General features: G+C 32.3%; 2 protein-coding genes across 5 annotated transcripts; both read right to left on the bottom strand.

Annotated features, from left to right (window-relative positions):
• Positions 1-13,322: 13,322 nt before the first annotated feature.
• LOC142549720 (autophagy-related protein 101-like) lies at positions 13,323-17,746 on the bottom strand. Of its 4 annotated transcripts, none has more exons than XM_075658815.1 (7): positions 17,506-17,743; positions 17,382-17,418; positions 16,947-17,032; positions 15,845-15,940; positions 14,995-15,160; positions 14,740-14,902; positions 13,323-13,683 (listed from the first exon to the last, which is right to left on the bottom strand). In XM_075658815.1, the coding sequence occupies exons 1-7, from the start codon at positions 17,536-17,538 to the stop codon at positions 13,674-13,676; spliced, it is 591 nt and encodes a 196-aa protein (XP_075514930.1). In that variant the 5' UTR covers positions 17,539-17,743; the 3' UTR covers positions 13,323-13,673. The 4 variants fall into 4 exon arrangements, with proteins under 4 accessions (XP_075514930.1, XP_075514929.1, XP_075514928.1 ...); XM_075658814.1 differs by having other exon boundaries at positions 13,323-13,630; XM_075658813.1 differs by having other exon boundaries at positions 13,323-13,622.
• Positions 17,747-18,504: 758 nt separating this feature from the next.
• On the bottom strand, positions 18,505-21,744 carry LOC142549719 (L-ascorbate oxidase homolog). The gene is made up of 9 exons (XM_075658812.1): positions 21,605-21,744; positions 21,197-21,356; positions 20,983-21,092; positions 20,456-20,726; positions 20,188-20,284; positions 19,691-20,036; positions 19,231-19,596; positions 19,070-19,148; positions 18,505-18,986 (listed from the first exon to the last, which is right to left on the bottom strand). The coding sequence occupies exons 2-9, from the start codon at positions 21,335-21,337 to the stop codon at positions 18,774-18,776; spliced, it is 1,623 nt and encodes a 540-aa protein (XP_075514927.1). The 5' UTR covers positions 21,338-21,356; positions 21,605-21,744; the 3' UTR covers positions 18,505-18,773.
• Positions 21,745-27,462: the final 5,718 nt, after the last annotated feature.

The raw sequence follows: 27,462 nt of genomic DNA, 5'->3' as shown, positions 1-27,462 counted from the left end.
GATATTAAAAGTGGTTAGGAGTTAGGATCTAGGTATGCTCGGTCGCGCGTATTTAGAGCCAAATGAGTTCATCGACTCATATCCATCTTTTTTTTGGGCCCAAAAATTTTTAAAAAAATTTATTATATATAATACTAGATAGCCCGAACTATTGAATCTCTCTGATATATACTTCAGTATTTAGTTCTTTATTTGCATGAGTATCGCCGGAACCAACTATTGAATCTCTCTAATATATTCTTTAGTATTTAATTCTTTATTTGCAAGAGGATACTATTCTAAAATTTGATTGAATATCCAGGGCAATGTTGTACACATCTAAGTGGGTCCCACCCAAATTTAATAATTGAATAGAAGTTTATTAATCTACACATAATTTTAAGATAAACTAATGCACCGACACATATGTTAGTTTATATGTACAATATTTTTTATAATTTCATTTAGGTTATATATAAATGAATATCAAAATGTTAATATAAGAAATAATGAGAGACTACACTGTAATTTTGATACATAAATTAAAAAAATAAATAGAAAAAAGAAAGAAAAAAATCAAAGTAGGAATTGAACCTACTTGATGCTTAGGAAACAAATATTCTATCTACTAAGCTATATTAGTAAAAAATGCACACGTATTGCACGTGTTATTATTATTTTTAATTTGATCAAATAATACTAAACAATTAACGCGAAATATTTTTAAATTAGAAGAGTTTTCGATTTAAAAGGGAAGTTTTGTTTAGATTTTTTTCTATATAAAATATAAAGTGGCTTGAGGAGATTTTTAATAGGGTAAGAAGAGTAATTATGAAATTAAATATTTTGGTGTCCTCTAAGGGTCTCACACTTAATGTGGATGATCTATTTTCGGAGTTGACATTATTGAGGTGCTCATTACTAAGAGAAGCAAAATATGTCATTGATGTAGTGAATTACTTGAAGAAAATGGATGAGTGTTTCCCAAATGCTCATATTTCTTATAAAATCTTTTTTACTGTCTCGGTCACAGTAGCAAGTGCAGAGCAAAGTTTCTCAAAGTTAAAGCTCATCAAAACTTTTCTCCGATCAACCATGTCACAAGAAAGATTGAATGGATTGACTATATTATCGATTGAGAAAGAAATTACTGAACAACTTAATTATACAGACTTGATTAGTATTTTTAGCTCTAAAACTGTTAGACATATTGTTTTTTAGTGATCATTTTGGACATGTTTGATATTTTTATTTATTTAGTATTTTATATTGTCTTTAACGTATTGATTTAATTTGAAAATTTGCTATGCAACTAAAAATAATATGAACACACATTATGATTTAGAGGCCTCTTTTTAAAAGTTAGACTCAGGCCCAAATGTTGTTAGGATCGACCCTGTAGGTACGAGGAATCAATATATTTTGATTATAATTTTGTTATTTGTAATGAAATAATTTATCAAATATTAAATTACATATTATTTATTTATATTATTATATATCAGTAAGACAAAGTAAAATATATTTCAAATGACATTTATTATTGGATAAACTTGAAATTCATCATAATTAATATAAACTACTATATAAACACGTGAGAAATTGATTTGAATTTTATGATTTTATTTTCTAAAAAACAAAAATCCATATTTGAAATATATGGATTTAAAATTCTTCAATCCAAATATAACCTTACAGATATATTGTTTTCGATTTCTAAATTTCTAATAAATTACTAGTGATAGACTATTTGATGTAATAATTGCTTCGAATCATTTTCTAAATTTCTAATAAATTACTAGTGATAGAATATTTGGTGTTTAATAGCAATTATTACGCCGACCCAGTCTAACGGTATAAAACTCCTAAAAAATATTAATAGGCTAATACATGTTTATGTTGAAAATAAGAGTTTAAAATATTGAAAATTAGTGTGTGATAATATACGTAATTGTGTAATTATTTTTAGATTATTTTCAAAGAGATTCTTAAATAGGTCTCTCAATTTGTGAAGAAGATATCCAATTGAGTGGAGAAAATTTTATAAAATGTGTAATTTAATATATTTTGTGAGTTTGAAATGTTATTTTACCGTAAATAGATTTTATTTTACCGTAAATTTTTAACACGTTATCAGCACGAAACTCTAAGGTTTTCCATATTTTTTCAAGCCTCAAAACACAAGAAAAAGATAACATTATTCAAAAGTAAGAATATTTATTTTACTGTTTATATATTTTTGTTGTGTAACTGTTTATTTATTTGTGTGTATATTCAATATATAATATCATGTTATTATATAAAAGGAGTTTATAATACTTCATTATAATAACGTGACGTGATTATATTATTACACTATTTATATATTTTTATTGTGTCACTGTTTATTTATTTGTGTATATATATAATATCATGTTATTATATAAAAGAAGTCTATGACACCTCATTATAATAACATGACTGTGATTATATTGTTACACTTTTTATATATTTTATTGTGTTATTGTTTATTTATTTTTATTGTATATATATTTAATATATAATATCATATTATTATATAAAAAAAGTCTAAGACATATCATTATAATAACGTGATATATATATATATATATATATATATATATAATAATAATGTAATGTGGTATACATAATTATTTAAACATAATTAATATTATATGCATCATATTATTACCATAAAATTATGCATATACATACATTTATTTTTTAAAAAATTTTATTTGTTTAAACGGTCATAAACGGCTAGTTTTTGCCCTATAAATATGATTTCACAAACACATTCAATCACTCGAAACTTACTCTTCCTCCATAAAAATTTTTCTTCATCAATTTTTCGAGGAAGAAGAAGATGGTTCTTTCAAGGTTATTTATATAATTATTTTGGTTATTATACTAACTAGTCTTGTATTTATTGGAGAATATTCGCTTCACGTTTTTTCTTTATTTTTAAGTATGCTTGTACTTATAATTTTTTTGTTATTTTGTATTGTCGTATTAATAGATTTAGAATTTAACTAATAAAACGCATTGTCATTTTTTTCTAGTATCACTATGTCAAATTTAACAAAACTCGAATTCGTTACGCTAGACATTACGGGAAAAAATTATATAACATGAACTCTTGATGTAGAAATGCATCTTGAGTTATTGGGTCTAAATAAGATCATTAAAAAAATGATATCTAATCATAACAAGAAAAATCAAAATCTATGATATTTTTGCGTCGACATTTTGATGAAATATTAAAATATTAATATCTCATTGAAAAGATCAAATGGCTTTATGAAAATGATTAAATGAAAGATTTTAACATATAAAGGAATTTATACTTCTGATTGCCCATGATGAATGTAATACGTTAAGATTCCAAAATTTTAAGGAAGTCAGTGATTACAACTCGGCAATGTATCGAATAATCTCCCAATTTAAATTTTGTGGACATGAGGTTACGGAATCGAAAATGCTTGAAAACACAGTTTCCACTTTTCACGCATCAAATATAAGTCTACAACAACAACATAGAATGCGTGGATTTGTGAGATATTCTGAACTTATCGCATGTCTTCTTGTGGCGGAAAAGAACAACGAGCTGCTAATGAAAAATCATCAGTCTAGACCCACTGGATCAACAACATTTACAGAAGTAAATGTCGTAAGTAAAATTGATTTTAAACTTGGAAACCAAAATCAAAGTCGTAGACAAGGTTTTGGTTGAGGTCGTGTCGTGGACGTGGAAGTGGTTGTGGTCGTGGTCGTGGTCGTGGTCGCGGTCGTGGTTTTGAAAACAACCGAGATAGTTACTTCTATAACTCATCTCAAAAAGGGCGTCACGAACCACCCACTAAAAAGGCATCATGAGAACATGAGTGTTAATGAAAATCACTCGAAACGATTTGAAAGTTCTTGTTTTACATGTGGCACTCCAGGACATTGATCTCGTATTTGTCGGGTCCCGGAGCACATTTGTAAGCTCTATAAAGAATCAATAAAGGAAAAATAAAAAGAGACCAACTTCACTGAACACAGTGACCGTTTGAGTGATTCAACTCATTTTGCAGATTTTCTGAATAATTTCTCTGAAAATGATCAATATACTGGTGGAATATAAATGTAAAATATTTTATTTTTCATGTACTCACATGATAATATTTTATTGTATAATTATTATATGTGTTATATTTTTCAAAAAATTACATATATATTGTCAGTAATTTTTTCATTGCATTTTTTTTGAAGTTCAAATAAGGAAGATGCTATGAACAAAGCTAAACAAGGAACTAATCTTATGGAAGTTTGCATACATGATAATGGTACACTACACACTATTCTCTGGGATGAAAGATATTTATTGGAATTAAAACAAATAAAAACAATAGTGAATACAATATTAGGTCATGTAGACTTTATTAGAGGTTGTAGTAAAGCACAATTTTTGTTATCGAATGGTACAACTTTGTATTCACCACAATCGAAACGAAATTTGTTGAGTTTTAATGACATATATTCCCATGAGTATGATACTCGGACAATAAATGAAGGAAAATGAGAAATATATGTGTCTTACCACATATAAATCAGGAAAGAAATATATAGTTGAAAAACTATCAATACCCCATAATGGATTGCATTATACACATATAAGTCCAACTGAATCAAACATGGTAGTTGATAATTCTTCAATATTAATTAATTAGCATGATCGATTAGGAAATCCTGGTTCAATAATGATACGAAGAATTATAGAAAATACACATGATCATCCGCTGAAAGACCAGAAGATCTTTCAAAATAATAAGTTTCAATGTGAATTATTTTCTCTTGGAAAACTTATTATAAGACCATCACCTAGCTAAAATCCAAACTGAATCACACATGTTTTTGAACGTATTCAGGGTTATATTTGTGGACCAATTCATCCACCATGTGGTCCATCTAGATATTTTATGGTATTGATCGATGCCTTCAGCATATGGTCACATGTATGTTTATTATTAACTCGGAATATGACATTTGCAAGATTAATTGCTCAAATAACAAAATTGCGGAATCAATTTCTCGATTATACAATCAAGAAAATTAGACTTGATAATACTGGTGAATTTACTTTCCAAACTTTCAATGATTATTGTATGTCAATGAGAATAACTGTTGAGCATCATGTTTCTCATTTACATACACAAAATGTATTAGGCTGAATAATTGATTAAACGTCTACAACTTATTGTTATACCAATGATTATGAAAAAAAATTTTCTATTTCTATACGGGGACATGTAATTTTACATGCTGATGCATTAATTCGCATCAGACCAAGTGCATATAATAAATACTCCCCATTGCAGCTTGCATTTGGTAAAAACCATACGTTTCTCATCTGAGAATTTTTGGATGTATGATATATGTGCCTATTGCACCGTCTTGACGAACAAAAATTGGACCTCAAAGAAAGATCATGATTTATATCGGTTATGATAGCCCATCAATCATTCGATATCTTGAGCCTCAGACAAGCGACGTGTTTACAACACATTTTGCTCATTGTCATTTTAATGAGAAAATCTTCCTAGTGTTAGGGAGAGAAAAGAAACATATCGAAAATGAAATAAATGGTGTATATCATCATTGTTATATCTGGATCCAATAGCTAAACAATGTAAAAAGATGCACAACAAATTATGCACTTGCAAAGAATAGCAAATCAAATTTCATATGCATTTACAGACACAAAAGGGGTAACTAAATCATATATACATGTTGTAAATGCCCCTGCTCGAATTGAAAATTCCAAGGATAAAAATCCTCGAAAAATAAAATGTATAGAAAAACATGATTATCATAAAATAGATAATGATATTCCGGCAGAAACACATGATGATGAAAATGTTCTGTTAGAACCACAAACTGACGAGAATCATGAAATCTCTATCAATTATATTAATTCATAAAAAATATGGAACTGAAAAGATATAGAGAAATTGATGAGATATTTTCTTATAATGTGGCATTTGGCATTATAAATGACAATGAAGATCATGAACCAAAATCTTTTGGTGAATGTAAAAATCGACAGAACTGGATAAAATGGAAAAGACGCCATCCAGGTTGAATTGGATTCGCTAAATAAACGTAACGTTTTTGGACCTATAGTACTTACACCTGAAGGTGTAAAACCTGTTGGGTACAAATGGGTTTTTATTCGAAAGCGAAATGAGAAAAATGAAATAGTAAGATGTAAAGATCGACTTGTTGCATAAAGTTTTTCTCAAAGATCTGGAATTGATTATGAAAAAACACATTCTCCCGTTATGGATGCAATTACACTTCAGTATTTGATTAGTTTGGCGATATCTGAAAATTTAGATAATCGGCTAAGTGAACACCTAATAAAAAAGAATATGTAAACAATTCAATATGTCATTACGTTTTCATTAAGAAAACAACATCCGGGTGCGTAATTATTGCTGTATATGTTGATGACTTAAAAATCATTGGAACGAATAAGGAAATTCAAGAAATTGTGTTGTATTTGAAGGAAGAATTTGAAATGAAAGACCTTGAAAAAACAAAATATCGTCTGAGTTTGCAAATTGAACAAAAAGAATGTGAGAGATTTGTTTACGAGTCAAATTTTACAGAAAAGATCCTTAAACGTTTTAATATGGATAAATCAAATCCTTTAAGTACTCTAATGATTGTTAGGTCATTAAACATAGAAAAGGATCCATTCCATCCATGTGAAGATGATGAAGTTATTTTTGGTCCAGAAGTACCATATCTAAGTGCTATCGATGCCCTTATGTATCTTGCAAAGTGTACAAGACCTGATATATCTTTTGCTGTAAATTTATTGGCAAGATTTAGCTCATATCCAACAAAGAGACACTGGAACGATATTAAACATATATTTCGTTGTCTCGACAGACTTGGAACTTTTGTATTCAAAAGATACCAATCAAAGCATAATTGGTTATGCTAATACTGAGTATTTATCTGATCCACACAAGGCACGTTCCCAAACCGAATATGTTTTTACTCGTGGAGGTACTGCAATTTCTTGGCGTTCACAGAAACAAACACTTGTTACAACTTCATCAAATCACACCGAGGTTATTGCACTACATGAAGCATGTGAATGTGTGTGGCTATAATCAATGACCCAACATATCCAAATCTCATGTGGATTATCATTCAACAAGAAGCATGTGAAACTATATGAAGATAATGTTGCATTTGTTACTCAAATGAAAGAATGATACATAAAAAACGACAGAACTAAACATATTCCCCCTAAGTTCTTCGCATTCACCCAAGAATTTGAGAAGAATAAAGATATGATATTTGTTACATTCAATCAAATGAAAAATAATCAGATCTCTTCACAAAAACATTTCCTACAACAATTCAGAAAGCATATATATTTCCTACTGCACTCTTTTTTTTACTATGATTTTTATCTCAACGAGTTTCTCCTAGTAAGGTTTTTAATGACGCAACATAAAAACACGTAAAGAATACAATCATTATATCATGATCATCATCGCAAGAGAGAGTGTTGAAAATAAAAATTGGAAATATTGGAAATTAGTGTGTGATGATATAATTATTTTTGGATTATTTTTAAAGAGATTCTATAAATATGTCTCTCAATTTGTGAAGAAGATATATTAAATAAAATTTTATAAAATGTGCATTTTAATATATTTTTTGAGTTTGAGATTTTATTTTACCATAAATAAATATTATTTTACCATAAATTTTTATTTTTAACAATTTCAATTTTTTTAAAAAAAAAATGGTAGAAGATTTTATGCCTGATATTTGAAACAAATGACGACAATGCTATTAATATTTTTTTTTATGAACTATTTTGAAACACGTGTTTAAAATGCTATTAATATATATTTTTTACAGTATGTATTAGTGTAATTAATTCATTATTTATTAAATAGGAATAGGCAAATGCGGCCGACTGAAAACAAGGTTTTAGGAATTCAACGAACAGTAGGTCTTTTGTAAGACGGTCTCACGAATTTTTATCTGTGAGACGAGTTAACTCTATCGATATTTACAATAAAAAGTAATACTCTTAGCATAAAAAAGTAATATTTTTTCATGGATGATCCAAATAAAAGATATGTCTCACAAAATACGACCCGTGAAGCCGTCTCACACAAGTTTTTGCCTTCGAACAAAAATAGAGTCACTTTCTTCAACAATCTAAACAGGAGTAGAGTGGTGTCCACTTTTCAAAACTTCCTACGTTATCAATACAAATTACAAATATATCTCATATAATCACATCATTATTTTTTTAAAAAAAATAATTCCACTTTATCGAAAAAATAATTAAAAATTATAAAAAAAGTAATCACAAATATTTTAATATAAATGTTCATAATTTTATATAAAAATTAACTAAATTTTAAAAATAATTACCCACAAAAAACCAACTTTACTATAAATATCTTTGACTTTATTATCTCATCTTTTGTGAGCCAACCTCATGGTGTGAATACAAGGCTAGCACCAATCATCAATGGAATTTATATTGGCCATTGATAATTAATAGCGATAAATGTTTTTGAAATAATAATAGTTTTTCCCAATATGAAATATTATATATTTAATCTTAAATTTATTATAAATTTATTACATTTATAAGTTATTTTAACTACAATTTCACTGACAGAACTAAAACTATATTAATCAATATCCTTTTCGCTAAAGTTTTAATTATTTTTATTTTAAAGTTGACATCAAACTTTCTACATTTCGATTAAACCGAACATTTGATCAAAACTACAAATGGGCAACGTAACTTGGTTATGTCCACCATACGTACACGACTCTATACTCACAATACTAACTAGATTATTGCTTAGGACCATGCGACTGTGCAAATTCGTCGTTACATTTTGAATCACCGTTCATTGGAACAAAATTTGAACACGAAACTAAAATCAAAAGTGATATGTTCTAAATTTAAACGAAACTACTCCGACTCATAAAGTTAGTATTAATTTTCCCGGTAAAATTTCCCCAAAAAATGTGTTTTGTGCGTTCATGAAAAATTGAATTATTTTCAATATGTATTGATGTGATTCTTACAAGTGATATTACATGTACGTCAATGTCTCTGCATCAATTTGTACGATACAAAAATTCAATTTGTCAAAATCTCACGATACATTTAATATAAAATCTTGTGATATAATAAAAAAATCTCGCAATATAATATTTGTAAATATTGATATAACGATCTATAAAAAATTCCCCGGCAACTCCCCGATGCCCGTTCCTTCGACGTTCTTGCGTGGAATTCATCTAAGGCACGCATTGTATCATTATTTCTGCATCATTCACGTTGTATTACTGATATATATGTGTTTATGTATGTAAAACTCTCGATCCAAGCATGTGTAGGGAGTATTATCAAATTTTCATGGGTTTCTTGCATTCTTATGTTACTGCTCACATTCTTTTCCAATTTGTTGCAAGGGGCTGCTGTAGTTTCCTTTGCCAGGGGACCAAGACATGTCTTGAGTTAGGGGATGTGGTGTTGGAGTTGAGATTTAAGGAGTTTGGGTTGTAGATCGAGAGTTTTATTCCATGGGTGTGGCTCGATTCTTGGAGTAGCTGCGTGCAAGGGCCGTCCAGCAACACAGGGATCTAGCCGAGCCTTAGACTAGGTCCTGGTGGGTCTGAACCACTGCCTAGGAAGGCTCGAGCCTAGCTGGAACAAGCCTTGTAGCCGATCGGGTTTGAGTTAGTGGGTTTGGGCGCGAGGTGAGCTTGAGGGGGAACTTCGAGCAGAAGAGCTGTGCTTCTTGCATGGAAGTGTAGCCGTGGTTCCTTTGGGTCCAGTAGAGTCCTAGGATGGTCTAGGAGAGGTGGGTCAAGAGATGGTTCGCTTGGTTTTGGGCTAGGGACAAGAACGTGTATGGGCGATGGGTTTGGAGATCGAATATCGTGGTTGAGGAAATTAGCAGCAGTTTTCAGGGATTAGGCTTGGTTTAGGCGGTGCATTATTGCCTTAATGGTGAGCCTTAATAGCTGGACACGTGATGGTTGAAGGTGGACCGAAGCAATTAAGGATTGGAGCCATATGTTGGAATATAATTGTACAAGGGGGAATGCTGAAATTTTACAGCATGATGATGTTTAGCCGCGGAGCTTAAGGGTTAGATCTCGAAGTTTATAGGCTGTAAATGAGGTTAGTAAGTGTGGTAAAAAGTTTGGGGAAATTTTGATTAAGTTTCGGTTCGATTCCGATTAAAACCGAGACTCCGGTCCAAGTTTTAAAACAATTTGGTTAAGTTATGAAATGAGCTCGAGTTTAAGTCTAGAAATACTTATAATTATGTTTTGGGATATTTTTAGGAGTTTGATAAGCTTCGGATCAAAATAATGAGTTTTGGAATTATCCGGGATTTAGTCACCGCACGAAACGTTAATTAAAGGATTAATTGAAACGCCTAGATTTAAGCTTAATAAAATGATGGGAAATTATATTTAAGCTCAAATAATTATTAGAAGTCTAAGTTTTTAATTTGGGAATTTTATGCTATGGTTTGATTTAATTCGGGATTAAAACGCATTCTGATGTTATATTTAAGGATTAATTTAAAAGTTATCGATTTAAGCCAAATAAAAATATGAAAAAATTCTTATAGGCTTAAATAATTATTTGGGACATGTTATAGTCAATCGAATTAAGAAAATGTCACAAATATGAAATTATACGTCTAGGAGTGAAACGATAATTTTTGGGTTTCCAGGGTCAAAATGGTCATTTTGCACCTGGGGTGAGATGTTGGTCCTGGCAGCGCCCTGAACACAAATTCATGATATTTTAAATGTTCATGCATCATGTTTATGATTTTTACGCAATTATGATAAATACGGTGCATGCTTGGTTTAAATGAAAAATTATGTATATGCATGCTTTTATTAAGTGATGATGAATAAGATGGCACGTTTTGAAGGAAGTGATTTACTTGTGACTAACACGATGATATGATTGGAGATATCGTGAGGGAAAAGGCCCCAGAGGGAGCCCGTTTAGAAATGCTATAAAGAAATGTGAAAATGTGGTCTCATCATCAGTTTTTCTATTTTATCAGAGTAGTGATAAAGTGAGGATTATTTGTTCATTTGTGAATATCTGAAATATTTTATAATATTATATTCACATCTTACTTGATATGTTCATTTCAAATTATAAACAACTTAATATAATTTAATATGAACACAATGTGAATATTGTTTTTCCAAAATATTTTTCAATATAATTTGCATTTAAAAAAAAACTTCAAAATAAATGCAAGTATAATATTAAATTTGCATGTACACATCAAACTTTATCCATAATATTTGACATTATATCTAACAAGCAAAAAATAATTTCTAAACTTGTATTGAAAATTGTACTGAATTTGGAAATATTAAAATTTATTTCCAAATCAAATTATTTAATAATAATAAAATAATAATAATACTTTATTATTATTATTATTATTATTATTTTAAATAATTATAGACGAAATAATGCATTCTCATCAATGCTCTGCAGCCACTTCACGTGATTGTGTAAAATTGTTTTATTCACATGGGCCATGATCATTTCATTGGATATTAAATTCACTTATCAAAATTCAGAGCGAATGAATTCTTGTCTTCTTCAAGCTTTCTGAACATTTAGTTCGAAACTTTTACTCTCATTTCATAAAAATTTCAGAAAGCAAATTTTTGAAAATTTGAGATTTCGAAGAAGAATTCAAGGTTCAACCGAGAACAAAAATTCTCAAGTAAGTTTCTTAATGTTATTTTATTCAATTTCAACTTCAAGTTTCAAAATTTTTACGTAAAACTTCCAAAAAATTTCTTAAAGTTTTGATCTGAAAAACAAATATTTTCAAGGCAGAGGTATCACGTTGCTCTGATACCAAATATTATATTGCGATCTATTAATTGTATCTTTAGAATTATTCAATTCTTATATGCTTGTTTGAGAATGGTAATTGATGGACCACATGTTGATGGTGACCTTCGTCCCTTACGCTATATTATTATTAAGCATAAAAATTGTTTTGGTATGTCATGATATCAACGACCATTAAATATACACATTGAGCCTTCTTTCCTTGTGATCGATTGTTTAGTTGATTGGCCCAAGTAAGGATTTCAATAACCAATGGGACTATGGTTGGGTTTGTAATGACCTCGAGCCTATCGATCTTTTGGACATGGGAGACATCTCTTACAATATTTCATGCATGTATCCTTACCCACAATGTTATCTTACTAATTCAATTAGTACTCACACTCCAAAAACATATGCATTTGATGACCTGGAGGTAATGAGTTAGAGTCTTGGAGGGAGAAATCACATCCAGGAACAGTATAACATTGTTAATAACGATACACGAGATTCTTTGAGAGATGTTATTACAGACTCAAGAGATCGGTATACCCGTGATCATTACAAGTCTATTTATATTTTCACACAAATTAAAAAAATATTGGAATACCATAAATAACAACGAGCATTTAGTTAACACTAAAGTATATAACATTTGGATCTATATATTTGAAATTAAAGACTTCAAATCTATGAAGACAAATCTATTGAATAATGAATTTTAATTTTTTTTTAAAGATAGAACTCGCAGCTGTTACTTTTCAATGTGCATTAGATGACTATTTATTTTTTAAATATTAACGGTGATTTCAAATCTTTCTCAACATCAAGACATTTCAAAGCTTTCATTGAATATCAATCATTCGATCTACATACAACTTAATATCGTATTAGTTGTGGCATAAACATGCACTTTCATAGTGTCACATCATGAATTTAGTTTTCGGAATCATCTTTCCCGCTAGGCTTCTCTTATAAATCTTAAATTGAAATTAAATTAGTACATAAAAAAGGGAAGAAAAAAACCTAAAAACAAGCCCTTACGGCCATCGCTTGAGCAAAAGCCATGATCAACATGTAAGATATGGTCATATGGACATCTCTTTCCTTGAAAAAAAATGCCTTTAGGCCTCAAGCCAAGTAAAGAGACACAAACTTGGAACAGGCCACGTACCAAATTATGTGAATAATGGTCAACTAGCCGCGATCACACTTCGGTTCTAAAACAGCTTGTTCTGCTTCTACTTGTGGAGAACTTGGAACCGAATCATCCACAGATGGTTCTGTTCCAGAATCACCATTTCCGATTCTACTTTCTCAGGGAAATATAACCAATTTTTTAAACGGATTGATTTTTGATTTCGAACAGTTTCCCAAATAATTGAGACTCAAAATGTTCTCAACGTAGATCCAATCTGAACACATAAACACAAAACCAAATGAAACTTAGGGAAAGCAGTTATAATGTTGATATGTACATATCCACAGTTTCTTCAATCAAATGACTTTCACTTGTAGCTTACAGCTGCCATTCACAGACTTTAGCCCATACTTAATATTCACAGGTGAAGCAGTCTACATGAGTTCCTGGACAAACACATATAATAAAAGAAGGGTCGGCTGAGGGTCGTTGCAAGTCAACTGAGCATTGTAGGATGCCCAGTTTGGAGCATCCTCTTGAACATGTCCATCCCAAATGCAGAATCTGATGAACTAAGAGAAGGCAGTACATAACTAAGCAGCTTTATACTTGGCTTCAGGTACATCTAGGAAGACAAAAATAACAATAGCAACATTGAAAGACATGGTGATAATTTGTTGTAATCGCAAAACCGGAGGATTATCAATTAATCTATACTCGACCAACTTTATTAATGCCTTTCTCTAAGTCTGTTTCACTAGAAATCCAGACAGACATAAGTGGTATCGAGAACCATCAGTAACAGGATTTGAATACGATTTGTTTTTAGAAAGAAAAGAAAAGAAAAATCCAAATTCCGGTATGTTCGGTAAGAAAAGCACCTTCTGTGTACCTTTTGCCAACAAATTCAAAGCTAGGGCTTTGTTCTCATCTGAATGAATAACTAATTAAATCTAACGTAGGTTGTTCTGAAATCCTACTAAAATTTACAAACAACCTACGTAATGCCAAGGAGATATTGTAGTGTATCAAAGAGAAGCTTTAAGCAAATTTCATTTAGAAAAATTAAAAAGCACAGAAAATGTAGTGGATTAAGCGATGGAAAATAATCAACTGCACATATGCTGGTTTCAGCTGGGCCAACAAGTTGATGGACATCACGAGATATTTTTCATCTTAAGAAGAAAACCCTAACTTTCAACTCAAAGGACCTCATAACTAATGCTAGAATGCTGCTTTAGTTTCACAGAAAACATTCTAAATGCATCAAAATAAAATAAATAAACCGTACATCACTAAAAGCAATTAGGTTACATGGTAAAAAGATGTGATATGACCTTGAAGAGAAGTGAGTGTAAACATGATTCATCCAAATACCAGTGCAGTACCAGATTTTAAATATTTTATTTTGCATAATATGAGCTGAATAAATTAAAATTTATCCCTGGGTCATAGAAGGGTTTAAAACTTCCACTGTTCTTTATATATAGAGATTATAGTTGAGTCCATTTATGTACAAGATATCACAAGTGCCACAGAAACAAGTGAAAAGGTTTCACTTTTAAAATCATGGCATTGAAATAAAATAGTATACAAGACAGTGTGAAAATAATATACGAAAACCCTACAAGCTATCAGCGAAGGCATGATAAAATAATCTAAATGAAGGTATGGACAGTACCTTGAGATGATAATTTCATAGGGAAATGAAACACCTTCAAGGTTTGGTATCGGAGGAACATGATCCTTCTTATCATTGACAAACCTAATTATCTGAAATAAAACATCACGAAGAGAAGCTTCAAGTGCAGTGCGCCGAGCACTCCTTGCCTCCGCCGCAGTATCTGTGGGCAATGACAAAATTACTGTGACAGCTACTTGCACGCTAAAAATAAAGAGTGAAATCTTGAATCTCTAAACCATATTAAAATTTTACCTCCAGGATCAACTAGTATTTTTGAATTATGAGACTTGCCAGAATGTCCTTTAGGATGATGTGCAACATTCAAATTTATGTACCACTGTTCCCAGTAGAGGCGTTCAACTCTGTTAGTGAACCATGTGGCCTGTTTGTTTTTGACTTCATAGAAGGACAAACATATCTGGGTTCCAAAAATGTACAGAACAAACAACATCAAGAGACGTCATAATGAATTCAGAAAAGAGACTTTCAAGGCAGAATCCAATTCATCAATAATAAAGTCTACCATTTCCTTCTCACACAACTACATGCATCACTAAAACAATTTGCATTCAGCAGAACCAGAGTGTATTAGCATTATCATTTAGACTAAAGCAGGATGAAATAAATTCACATAATTGACCAGCTCTCAAAATGTTCACTACATGAAAGCATGCAAAAAACACGTATCTGCCACAGATTGGATCCTCATAAGCCTTTGCATTGAAAAGAAAATACATGTTACATCAGGAATTGCAACAGGAGACTAATCTAACAAAGAGATAGCTACATCATCTTGCCCTGGCGACTCAGTGAAAAAATGTTAACAGCAAAATATGTCAGCTAGGATGGAATTATTTAGCAAGGAGGTAGACCTTGTGTAAAAATTCTTCAGCATGACAAAAATAAAAATAAATTGACCAAATGTAAGCTAAAATCAAAGGTGGATCGAGACTAATGGACATTCTTGACTCTTGACACAACTAATGCCTATGAAACCTCAGTGTCATTGGTCCTTCCACGCACTTAAAAAAATAAAATAAATTGACCAAAACTGTATGAACCACAGATTTTGTAGAGTTTAAGATTGTTGCAATCCATGGACCTGATTTTTCTTGTTTGGGTGCTTCTCCACCCTATCAATGAACTGGTCGATCTTCTCGTCAATTTTTCTCTCTACCTCCATATCACCACATTGCACCTGCATATTAGATATAAAAAAGGTGAAGAACCGTTACAAAGCAAAAATAAAAAATCTCATCTGAAATTACCCATGAGCAGGGGGGCATTGAAAAAACTAAGGCTACATTTGGATTGGAGGTTTTGTTTTAACAATAGATCTGAAACAACTCCAATAACTTAGGATTTGAAATACCTTGGTTTTATTTTTTAAAAAATGCCTTAAAATCAAAGATAATGGATTTGAATATTAACCAAATAATTTGAACGGATTTGTAGCAAGGATTTGAAATCCAAATCTATCAAATCTTTCCATCCAAATAGAAACTAAGAGATTTGTTGGCATATGTTGGCATTCCATCCGAAAAAGAAACATTTTTTTAATGGTGATACTAGGAATACCTACCCAAAGGCCACACAACAGAGAAAAACTAAAATTTAAATGAAAATGCATAGTATTATAATAAAAACATACATCAAGCACCACCATGGCAACCATATTAAGACTCTATCAAGAATGAGAAGTATAATAGCGTTGTATCTCACAAAATTTGGTTTTAACTCATAATTGTTAATTAGTTATGGATGTGAAAGTGCCATGACACTTCAGAATTTACAAAACTCAGGTCAAGCTAGAAGCTTTGTGAAGTCCACTAATTCAAGGAAAGCTTAAATAAAGAGCAAAGCTTGTTTAAATTACACAATACATACAACTAAAGCACCAAAGAAAGCAGTCAATTCATCCTTATGCATGAGGAGACAGTATATCAAATGAAACCATTTTTCGTTCAAAGAATTGGGTCCAATAATTATATAAAAAAAAAAACAGGGACAGATCTCTAATCCATTAAAAGTCCCAATCAAAAGATTCAACACATAAGTTCAAAGAATGCAAAACTTGCACACTATAAAAAAGTTCTAAGCAGGATTAATTTACTTTACTAGCAGCGAGAAACTGAATAACCAACAAAAAATGAGATCAAGGAAGATCTTATCAGCCAATCTCTGAGAAATTGGAAATTAGTTACATATGTAATCTCAAAAAGCTCCAAATCAACATCTTTAGGGCGCACTAGGCCTAAAGCTCGATGGAACAACACAGTGTGTAGAATGCCTGCACATCAGCATTCACACCATCAGTAATTGTAAGCACAAATGGCATCGGTAACAAACAACAGCATATTAGATATCCACAAAATCTTGATTTGTTCAACAAAGTAACCACCGATGGTTCCCAATGACAAATATTAAGAGTGATCATATAATCATGATACTAGATCATACATCAATCTCAATTTCAAATATTCATCATACAAATTACAGCAAAAATAATCAAAATTCAGCCACGCAAGTAAACAGGAAAAAATCTCACTAAAAACGATCACCAAATTATAATAAAGTCGAATCATCAGTTCGTCAACAGATAATAAATAAATAAAAAGGTAAAGAGAAAAGCAACTTACATCGGAGAACTTCACGTATCTCAAAATGCTCAACTTCCTGATTTATTGATTGAAAAATTAATCGTTAACCGTCGGCGAATAAAAATATATCATCGCGAGAGTGATAAAAAAAAAGGATACTGACGAGTTCTTTGAGCTGGAAAACTTCACAATTCATCGTGATTGCTAGACAAGGAAGAGCGAGAAGATGTTCGAATTTGGAAAACTAGAGAGGAAATCAAGCGGAGATACCGCCGCCGATGTGAGGTCCGATCCGGTTAGTGGTGGCGTAAATAGTTCAAGTTATTCCAGGTTGGAAGACTCGGAGAAGCGTGTTGATTTTGTCGCACACATTAATTTAATATTAAGCGACTTTGGAGACCAAGCACACCTGAATTTTTTTTTTCTGCGAAACTATTAGGAAAAAGTACGTAATATATAGAAATATTTTCTCAATGTTAGTATACATATATTTTTTAAAATTGTTTCATTAATAAAATAAAGAATTTTTACAAAATATTGTGAGAAAAAAAAAAGATATATGTTTTTTTATTAATTTGGTGCAAACAAGTTATAAATAAAATTAATTTGGTATTCACTTGGTCAACATATTCGATTTCTAATTAATTTTTTTATCTAAATCGTGGGTTACTTTCAAGGCAAAAACTTGTGTGAGACGGTCTCACGGGTCGTAGTTGTGAGACGGATCTCTTATTTGGGTCATCCATGAAAAAATATTACTTTTTATGTTAAAAGTATTACTTTTTATTGTGAATATCGGTAGTGTTGACCCGTCTCACAGATAAAAATTCGTGAAAGCGTCTCACAGAAGACCTATTCTTCTTTCAATTGTCATAATAAGGAAACTTTTGGGTTCTAACATTTGTTGGGTGGTGTCTAATATGGTAAAAAGATGTAATACATGAACTGATTTTCCATGTATTATACCTAAATATACAACAAAGTTAACTAACTAGCTTATCTATTATAATAAACGGATAGTTTTTGTGGAAAAAATTTCAATCGAGCGATTATTTTCATATCTTTTACTCATCGTGACAAGATGATATCTTAAGATTGCATCCAATGGTTCTAATTCTTTGCACGCATGGAGTCTACAAAAAAATAGTAGAACTCATACGCGAAAATAAACGTGAATTGTTGAATAAAAATGTAACACAATAAGGTAAGTTGAAGTCATCCCTTCATTGTGATACAAACAATACACATTCTCAAAATAGTTTTAAAATTTATTAAATAATATAGTCATAACATAAAACATCACAAAAATAGAAAAAGTGTAAAAAAAGTTAGACAAGATTCTTCCTCGATATAAATATACTAGCCTAGCAGTCAACCTCTCATGACTGGAAAACAGTAGAAATACTTGATGATTTCATTAAAATCCTCGAACTAGCCATGGATCTTGGTTCTGCCCACAGCTTTGCCGCAGAGTAGAACATTTGTAGGTATATCATATTCATTAGCCAAGCTGGGAATTGTATTGTAAACTCTCAGATATAATTGCTGCCCAAGATATTGCCTTCCCCACAATGCAGACCTCAAATTCCACATTCCTTGGTTGTCCAGTGATGCTAAAATAGCTGTCCAAGAATTCGGGTATACCTAAAAAATGTACCCAAAAGAAAAGCAGTAAGGATATGTCGCGAAAAGGATTGTGGAATGATGCTGATGAGTTTTTAAGTTACCTGTGTGGTATGTCTGGTTAAGGCATCAACAAGATTGTATCCTTTCCTGCTGCTTTGTGTCCACTGTCCTGTCCCGAATCTGTTTTACAAGGAATAGGAATGTGGTTAGAACTCAATCCTCGAATACGATTTTTTCAAGGTGGCTAAATATGGTATCATACCCAACGACCCAGAAATCGTAGCCATCAAGATGCCAAGATTGCATGGCATTCTCGTCGTTTTGGAAGACGACTTCTATGCATTCGTGCAGAGAGGTTCCAATCACGGCTGTGGATAAATGTGCGCCACTACCGGATGGAGAACTCGGGACCGAATTTAGACTGAAAACACCAGGAATGTTGAAATGATCAGCAAGCTTTAGAGGGGTGTCAGCATTGATGTAAGAAACGCCATTGACAGCGTATCTCTGCTTCCCGTTTATGATAGGGGCCGAATTAGCCAAAACAATCGTCCTTGATGTTGTAATATTCCCATAATGGAACGAGCCCTGAGGGTTCGGCCTGGCTGCATTGGATGTCAAGTTCCACCTGCAAACGAGATGGGAACACATAAGGTTACTCGAAAAGAAAAGGCAAATTACTGGCTGTTGGTTTCTCAAGTCCGTCGTTCTTCAAGTTTTACCGGAAAGTTCTAGCTTGCTCAATGGACCACTCAATTCCAGGAGGTGGGCCGGGTGGCAAGGGTCCAGAAACGGGGGCCTGAGAGTTCGTGTAGTGTAAAACCGCAGCTGCGGTAAGAACTGTGGTCGTGAATCTTGTGTCCGCGACGATGTAGTAGTCTTTCGGAGGCTGATCCAAGATTACTAAAATTGTCGAGGATTGACCAGGGTGTACGTCAAGAGAATCATACACGTTCTGAACCACATTCGACCCCTCAACCTCGACTAACTTCAATTTATGCCCCGAGATTCTGAAATTGATGGAGGTGGATAGGCCTACATTCGAGACTCTGAACAAGTATGTTTTACCTGAAAATTCAGATCAGGAAACAGTTGGAATACACAGCTCTTCATGATTATTCTGATTTGCATTTCATAGCCCAAAAAAAAGGCAGCTTCGAAATTTCGTTCCAGACATAAAGGGTGCATGAATTTAAGATTTCAGCCCCTGGAAAATCACCTTGATCGCCACTGAAGGTAGCTCGACCCTGACCATTTATAAGTAAGCCGTCGGGGAAAGGCAAAGATTTTCCAGAATCAAGAATCTGCTGCAACCCCTGTAAAACAATTTTTTTATCAAGTATTTAACACACGTGATTTCAACCATTTTCTCATCGTTTCCACCGAGGAATACAGATCTCTATCGTCGATTCTAACTAGCTCAAGGTAAGGCTCGGGAAACGATTATTATAATGCATCATCCACGAAAATACAGAACTCTCTCTCACCTTATGACTGGTTTTATACCAATCACCAATAAGCAGGCTGAAATCTCCGGCAGGCGGAGCGTACGGGACCGGAATAACAGATCTTGCATACACATTAAGCGCACCAAATCCTCCGGCAGCTCTGTGCATCAGAGTCGATGGGAAGTAGATGTAGCTTCCGATTTGATCCTTAGTTTGGAACTTATATGTGAAGTTCGAATTTGGTGGGACTGCACAATTAGTCCCCACAACACCATCTTGCCAAGAATTCTTCCTTTGTTTGATCCCATTCCTATATCACACAATGCAGCTAATTCAAGCGATAGATTTTAACTTTCAAGCATCCAATCTCCTAAAAAAATAACACTACTAGTAACATACCGTAGTTTGTACAAAAAAAGAAACAAAATCGTAGCATCGAAAGCAACTTGTTCGGGTCATATTGGGTGTATAGTTTAAAGTATACATAGCAAGCCACAGGTTCCAAGATTACTGCTGTCAGTTTCTTGATTTGCTACACGTGGTAGTTTATCATTCATGTGACTCACCATGTCAAAAGAAAGGGCAGGTCCAACTTATTGACAAGGTCAAGGATTATGTTGTCATTGGTCACAGTATCAAGCCTAGGACCTGGAAATTGACCGTTGATGAGGATAACCTGCAGAACCCAACATGAACATCTCATAAATTCTAAAGACTCGAAAATATACTAAACCCCACCCCAATTTTCAAAATCTTGGGATGGCTCTAGATGACACTGACCTGTTGAGGCTGGCCAAGAGGAGAGGCAGTTCCATAAGTAACAGTCCAAGTGTAGTACTTGTAAGCATCCTCTGCTTTCACATCAGAAACATCCCAAAAGGCCAAGATTGTTATAGAGAACAGCAGCAATGCTTTCCTCATTGCGCAGAAACCAATGTATCTGCAAACATCCACCTCAAATCCATCAAACACTCTCAAATTTTAACCACAGGCCAAGAAATAGTAATAATCGTTTCATTCACATCATTATGCGCATTTTCACGAATGGGTTGTAAAGTAGATGAGACGAGAACAGCGAATCTAGGCCAAAACATGAAATGCTGACAAGAATCTAGCAGATCTGAAGTGGGATTTCAACCAAAAAGAAAAAAAAAACCAGATCAAATGCAAAAAAGATTTGAAACATACCAGGTTGATTTGAATGAAGTTACAAGAAACCCGCTTATATTCAAAGATTTTTAGCGACTCATACTATGTATATACAATATAAATATATAAAATAATACTGACAGAGATTTGAATGGGAAGAAATGGAATCTTTACTGAGTATATATGACCTCTGTCCATAATTGCCAGCCTCTCACATTTCGGTGCAGTACACGCGTTTCCGCGTTATCAAGGCATCCGCGTTCGTCCACGTTAATCTATTTTATTAACTTTCCATCTTTGACATTTTTTCGGTATATCGAACTTAAATTTAAAAAAAATAATGATAAAAAATTATTTTCGGTATTTCGTTATATACCGAAATACCGAAAAAAAATATCTCATACCGATACCGATACCGAACATTTCGGCCGTACCGAAATGTTCGGTATACTGATTTTTTCGGTAAGTTCGGTATTTTTTCGGTACGGTTTTTCGGTATTTCGGTATTTTTTTCCACCACTAACATTAACGCTTTCTCATTATTAACACACACTCACACTCATTTAATATCAACTTTCATTATTTATGGGTCCCACTGTCCACTTACTCATTTTTTTTAAATTTTAATTAATTCAATATCTTTCTAATTTTGTTAAAATTTTACAACAAATATTATTAAAAATAAATAGTATTATTATTTTAAAAATAACTTAATTTCAATATTCATTAAAATATTATTAAAAAATGATAAAAATGTTGGACTCTTTTATTTTACGAGTTTGTGAGAAAGCGTCGCACATAGCGACGATTTGTGAAAAATCGTCGCAAGTAGCGACGGGTTTTGAGAAACCGTCGCAAGTAGCGACGTTTTTCAATTTGCGACGGTTTACGAAAAACCGTCGTTATTTGCGAAATAATGCCGTTCATTCTGATGAATTTCTTGACTGACATGGCAGCCAAGATTAATAATTCATGCACTCACATTGGTGCATGAATATTAATGGGTGTTAATAATCACCCATTAATGCACCAATGTGGGTGTCCATAGACATTAGTATACGTTATTAATGAACAAAAGACTCCATTTTTATTCAGAAAACTTAATGATAATCTCCATTATCACTGTCTAAATCTACTCCTTTTCTGCATGGGAAAAAAAAGGGGCAGTCGCAGTTAAATGCCATCAGTATGGCAGATAAGTTAAACTTGCAATTCCCTTATTTAATTGCTTTTTCTGTTTTTTCCTTGATCATTACTTTTTTTAGCATCCATTTTTTGAACTAGATTAAATCATGGATTTGATTCATGTAACAAATTTAGAGTTGGGTTAGGTCGGGTCAAAGTTTTTGTTGAAGAAGCTCTCTCGTCATCTAGAGTAAAAAATTTACAAACGATTTGTTTCGACTTTCGATCATTATATGAGAACCTGAACAATGTTTTCATCCATTTTATCAAGAGCAGATATTTTATGAGATTGTATCGTATATTTTTATTCATCGAACGAATCAATCTTGTTTATATTTACAATACAAAAATTATATTTTGAGACATTAAAAATGATATTTTTCATATGTTATCGAAATAAAATATATATCTTATAAAATTGACTCGTGAGTACGATATATGTTTTTAAAAAATTAAAATATTTTATTTTTAAAATTTCTGTTACAGTAAAATAGACCATGGTGGGGAGAATTGGATTCACTCCAAGATTTTAGTTTATGAGTAGATATTCTGTGAGACGGTTTCACGGATCTTTATCTATGAGATGGATCAATCATACTGATATTCAAAAAAAAAAGTAATATTCTTAGTATAAAAAGTAATACTTTATTATGGATGACTCAAATAAAATATATGTCTCACAAATACGATCCGTAAAAACATTTCATATATATATTTGCTTTAGTATATTTTGAATAGATCTGATTCTGCCGAGAGCTTTAATTGCTGGGGAGGTCACCCAACTTGACTTAGAAATTAACTATTTAAATCACGAGGTAAGGAACATTTATCCTTTTAACTTAAATGATTTTTTTTATATTACATTAAAATATATAAGCTTAAATTTAATGAATTATTATTTTGTTGAAAAAAAAGGATATTGCATCAAAATATATATTATTGCTGAATAAATAAATTATTGAACCATCATATTGATATTTTATATATAATTTTTTCAAAATTTTATAATATATCTAATTACATATTCCAAGGTAGTCATGTCGACGACATGAATTGATCTATTTAATGTTTTTTTGCAGAGGTTTGGTTGATTTTTCGTCAAATGTTATTAATATGTGGGACTGAATCTGAAAATGGCAGCGAATTAAAAATACAATCAACTGATGGGATCCAGAGAGGATTACATGAGAAAAGAAAAAATCCTTTAAATAAAAATATATAACAATATAACAGTTGTTGTCAAAAAGTAAAAATTTATGGTAAAAATTAAAAATCTCAAACTCTCAAAATTTACCAAACTACACACTTTATAATATTTTTCTCTCTATTCAATTGTGTTTTCTTCACAAATGAGAGATCTATTTATAGGAAATCTTTACAAATAATCCAAAAATAAAATACATCATTACATACATCATCACACACTAATTTTCAATATTTACAACTCTTATTTTCAACATTCAAATATTCAACATTCAAATATTCAATACACACATTTTAAATATATTTTTCAACACTCCTCTTGTGATGATGATCATAATGATTGTCTTCATTACGTGTTTTTATACTGTCTCGTTAAAAACCTTACTAGGAAAAACCCAGTGGGATAAAAACCATAGCAAGGGAAAAAGAGTGCAGTCACGTAAACTCCCCCTCATGTTGACACGAATAATTCTTCACAAATTTCGAAGATTGCGCATTCCAATATTATATATATGCTTTCTGAATATTGACGTAGGAAGCGCCTTTGTGAAGAGATCTGATGAATTTTCACTTGATTGAATGTGACGAACATCAATACATTTATTCTTCTCAAGCTCCTTGGTAATGCGAAGAACTTAGGAGGAATATGTTTAGTTCTGTCGCTTTTTATGTATCCTTCTTTCATTTGAGCAACACATGCAGCATTATCTTCATATAGTATCACAGGCTTCTCGTCGAATGATAATCCGCATGAGATTTGGATATGTTGGGTCATTGATTTTAACCACACACATTCACGACTTGCTTCATGTAGTGCAATAATCTCGGCATGATTTGATGAAGTTGTTACGAGCGTTTGTTTCTGTGAACGCCAAGAAATTGCAGTGCCTCCACGAGTAAAAACATATCCAGTTTGGGAACGTGCCTTGTGTGGATCAGATAAGTATCCAGCATCGGCATAACCAATTATACTTGGATTAGCATCTTTTGAATACAAAAGTCCCAAGTCTGTCGTTCCTCGTAGATAACGGAATATATGTTTAATTCCGTTCCAGTGTCTCTTTGTTGGATATGTGCTAAATCTTGCCAACAAATTTACGGCAAAAGATATATCAGGCCTTGTACAATTTGTAAGATACATAAGGGCACCGATAGCACTTAGATATGGTACTTCTGGACCAAGAATATCTTCATCATCTTCACATGGTCGGAATGGATCCTTTTCTATGTTTAATGATCTAACAACCATTGTAGTACTTAAAGGATTTGATCTATCCATATTAAAACGTTTAAGGATCTTTTCTGTATAATTTGTCTGGTGAACAAACATTTCACATTCTTTTTGTTCAATTTGTAAACCCAGACAATACTTGGTTTTTCCAAGATCCTTCATTTCAAATTCTTCCTTCAAGTATGACACAACTTCTTGAATTTCCTTATTCTTTCCAATGATGTTTAAATCATCAACATATACAGCAATAATTACGCATCCGGATGTTGTTTTCTTGATGAAAACACAAGGGCATATTGAATTATTTACATATCCCTTTTTCATCAAGTGATCACTTAGTCGATTATACCACATTCGACCAGATTGCTTTAACCCATATAACGATCTTTGTAATTTCACAGAATAACATTCTCTGGGTTTTGAACTTTGTGCTTCAGGCATCTAAAATCCTTCAGGGATTTTCATATATATATTACTATCAAGTGATCCATATAAGTAAGCTGTAACAACATCCATAAGACGCATTTCTAAATTTTCAGATACCGCCAAGCTACTCAAATACCGAAACGTAATTGCATCAATCACGGGAGAGTACGTTTCTTCATAATCAATTCCAGGCCTTTGAGAAAAACCTTGTGCAACAAGTCGAGCTTTATATCTCACTATTTCATTTTTCTCATTTCGCTTTCGAATAAAAACCCATTTGTATCCAACAGGTTTTACACCTTCAGGTGTAAGGACTATAGGTCCAAAAACATTACGTTTATTTAGCGAATCCAATTCAACCCGGATGGCTTCTTTCCATTTTATCCAATCCTGCCGATTTTTACATTCACTAAAAGATTTTGGTTCATGATCTTCATTATCATTTATGATGTCGATTGCCACATTATAAGAAAATATATCATCAATTTCTTCTATATCTTTTCGGTTCCATATTTTTCCAGTATTAATGTAATTGATAGAGATTTCATGATTCTCGTCAGTTTGTGGTTCTGACAGAATATTTTCATCTTCATGTGTTTCTTCAGGAACACCATTCTCTATTTTGTGATTATCATGTGTTTCTTCAGGAACATCATTCTTTATTTTGTGATCATCGTGTTTCTCTATAAATTTTCTTTTTCGAGGATTTTTATCCTTGGAACCAACTAGCCTTCCACGCTTCAGGCGTTTAATGACATCATGAGTATCTTCAATTTGTTTATTTGGAATTTCAATTCGAGCAGGGGCATTTGCAGCATGTATATATGATTTAGTTACCCCTTTTGTGTCAGCAAATGCATCTGGTATTTGATTGGTTATTCTTTGCAAGTGTACAATTTGTTGTACATCTTTTTCACATTGTTTTGTTCTTGGATCCAGATGTAAAAATGATGATACATGCCATGTAATTTCCTTTTCGGTATGTTTCTGTTCTCCCCCTAACATTGGGAAGATTTCCTCATTAAAATGACAATCAGCAAAACGTGCTGTGAACACGTCGCCTGTCTGAGGTTCAAGATATCGAATGATTGATTGACTATCATAACCGATATAAATTCCAACCTTTCTTTGAGGTCCCATTTTCTTTCATTGCGGTGGTGCAATAGGCACATACACCATACATCCAAAAATTCTCAGATGAGAAATGTCTGGTTCTTTACCAAATGCAAGCTGCAATGGGGAGTATTTATGATATGCACTTGGTCTTATGCGAATTAATGAAGCAGCGTGTAAAATTGCATGTCCCCATATAGAAATAGGGAGCTTTGTTTTCATAATCATTGGTCTGGCAATCATTTGCAGACGTTTAATCAATGATTCAGTCAATCCATTCTGTGTATGTACATGAGCAACATGATGCTCAACAATGATTCCCATAGACATACAATAATCATTGAAAGTTTGGGAAGTAAATTCACCAGCATTATCAAGTCTAATTTTCTTGATTGTATAATCGGGAAATTGATTCCTCAATTTTATTATTTGAGCAAGTAATCTTGCAAATGCAACATTTCGAGTTGACAATAAACATACATGTGACCATCTGCTGGAGGCATCAATCAATACCATAAATTATCTGAATGGTCCACATGGTGGATGGATTGGTCCACAAATATCACCCTAAATACGTTCAAGAAACATTGGTGATTCAGTTTGGATTTTGGCTGGTGATGGTCTTATAATAAGTTTTCCAAGAGAACATGCTTTACATTGAAACTTATTATTCTGAAAGATCTTCTGGTCTTTCAGCGGATGACCATGTGTATTTTCTATAATTCTTCGCATCATTGTT

Source organism: Primulina tabacum, chromosome 6, assembly GCF_025594145.1.
Source record: "Primulina tabacum isolate GXHZ01 chromosome 6, ASM2559414v2, whole genome shotgun sequence".
NCBI lineage: Eukaryota > Viridiplantae > Streptophyta > Magnoliopsida > Lamiales > Gesneriaceae > Primulina > Primulina tabacum.
The sequence above is the reverse complement of the archived record's forward strand: the minus strand, read 5'-3'. Positions and strand labels throughout refer to the sequence as shown.

What these genes read in the sequence shown, in the direction of transcription:
- LOC142549720 (XM_075658813.1), bottom strand. Translation starts at nt 17,538, where the DNA reads ATGAATTGTGAAGTTTTCCAGCTCAAAGAACTC. An exon ending in GATACGTGAAGTTCTCCGAT is followed by an intron (nt 17,033 to 17,381) that starts GTAAGTTGCTTT and finishes GCTGATGTGCAG; the next exon opens with GCATTCTACACACTGTGTTG. An exon ending in TATGAAATTATCATCTCAAG is followed by an intron (nt 13,623 to 14,739) that starts GTACTGTCCATA and finishes TTAGTTCATCAG; the next exon opens with ATTCTGCATTTGGGATGGAC.
- LOC142549719 (XM_075658812.1), bottom strand. Translation starts at nt 21,337, where the DNA reads ATGAGGAAAGCATTGCTGCTGTTCTCTATAACAATCTTGGCCTTTTGG. An exon ending in CTCTTGGCCAGCCTCAACAG is followed by an intron (nt 21,093 to 21,196) that starts GTCAGTGTCATC and finishes TGGGTTCTGCAG; the next exon opens with GTTATCCTCATCAACGGTCA. An exon ending in GAGCAAGCTAGAACTTTCCG is followed by an intron (nt 19,597 to 19,690) that starts GTAAAACTTGAA and finishes TCTCGTTTGCAG; the next exon opens with GTGGAACTTGACATCCAATG.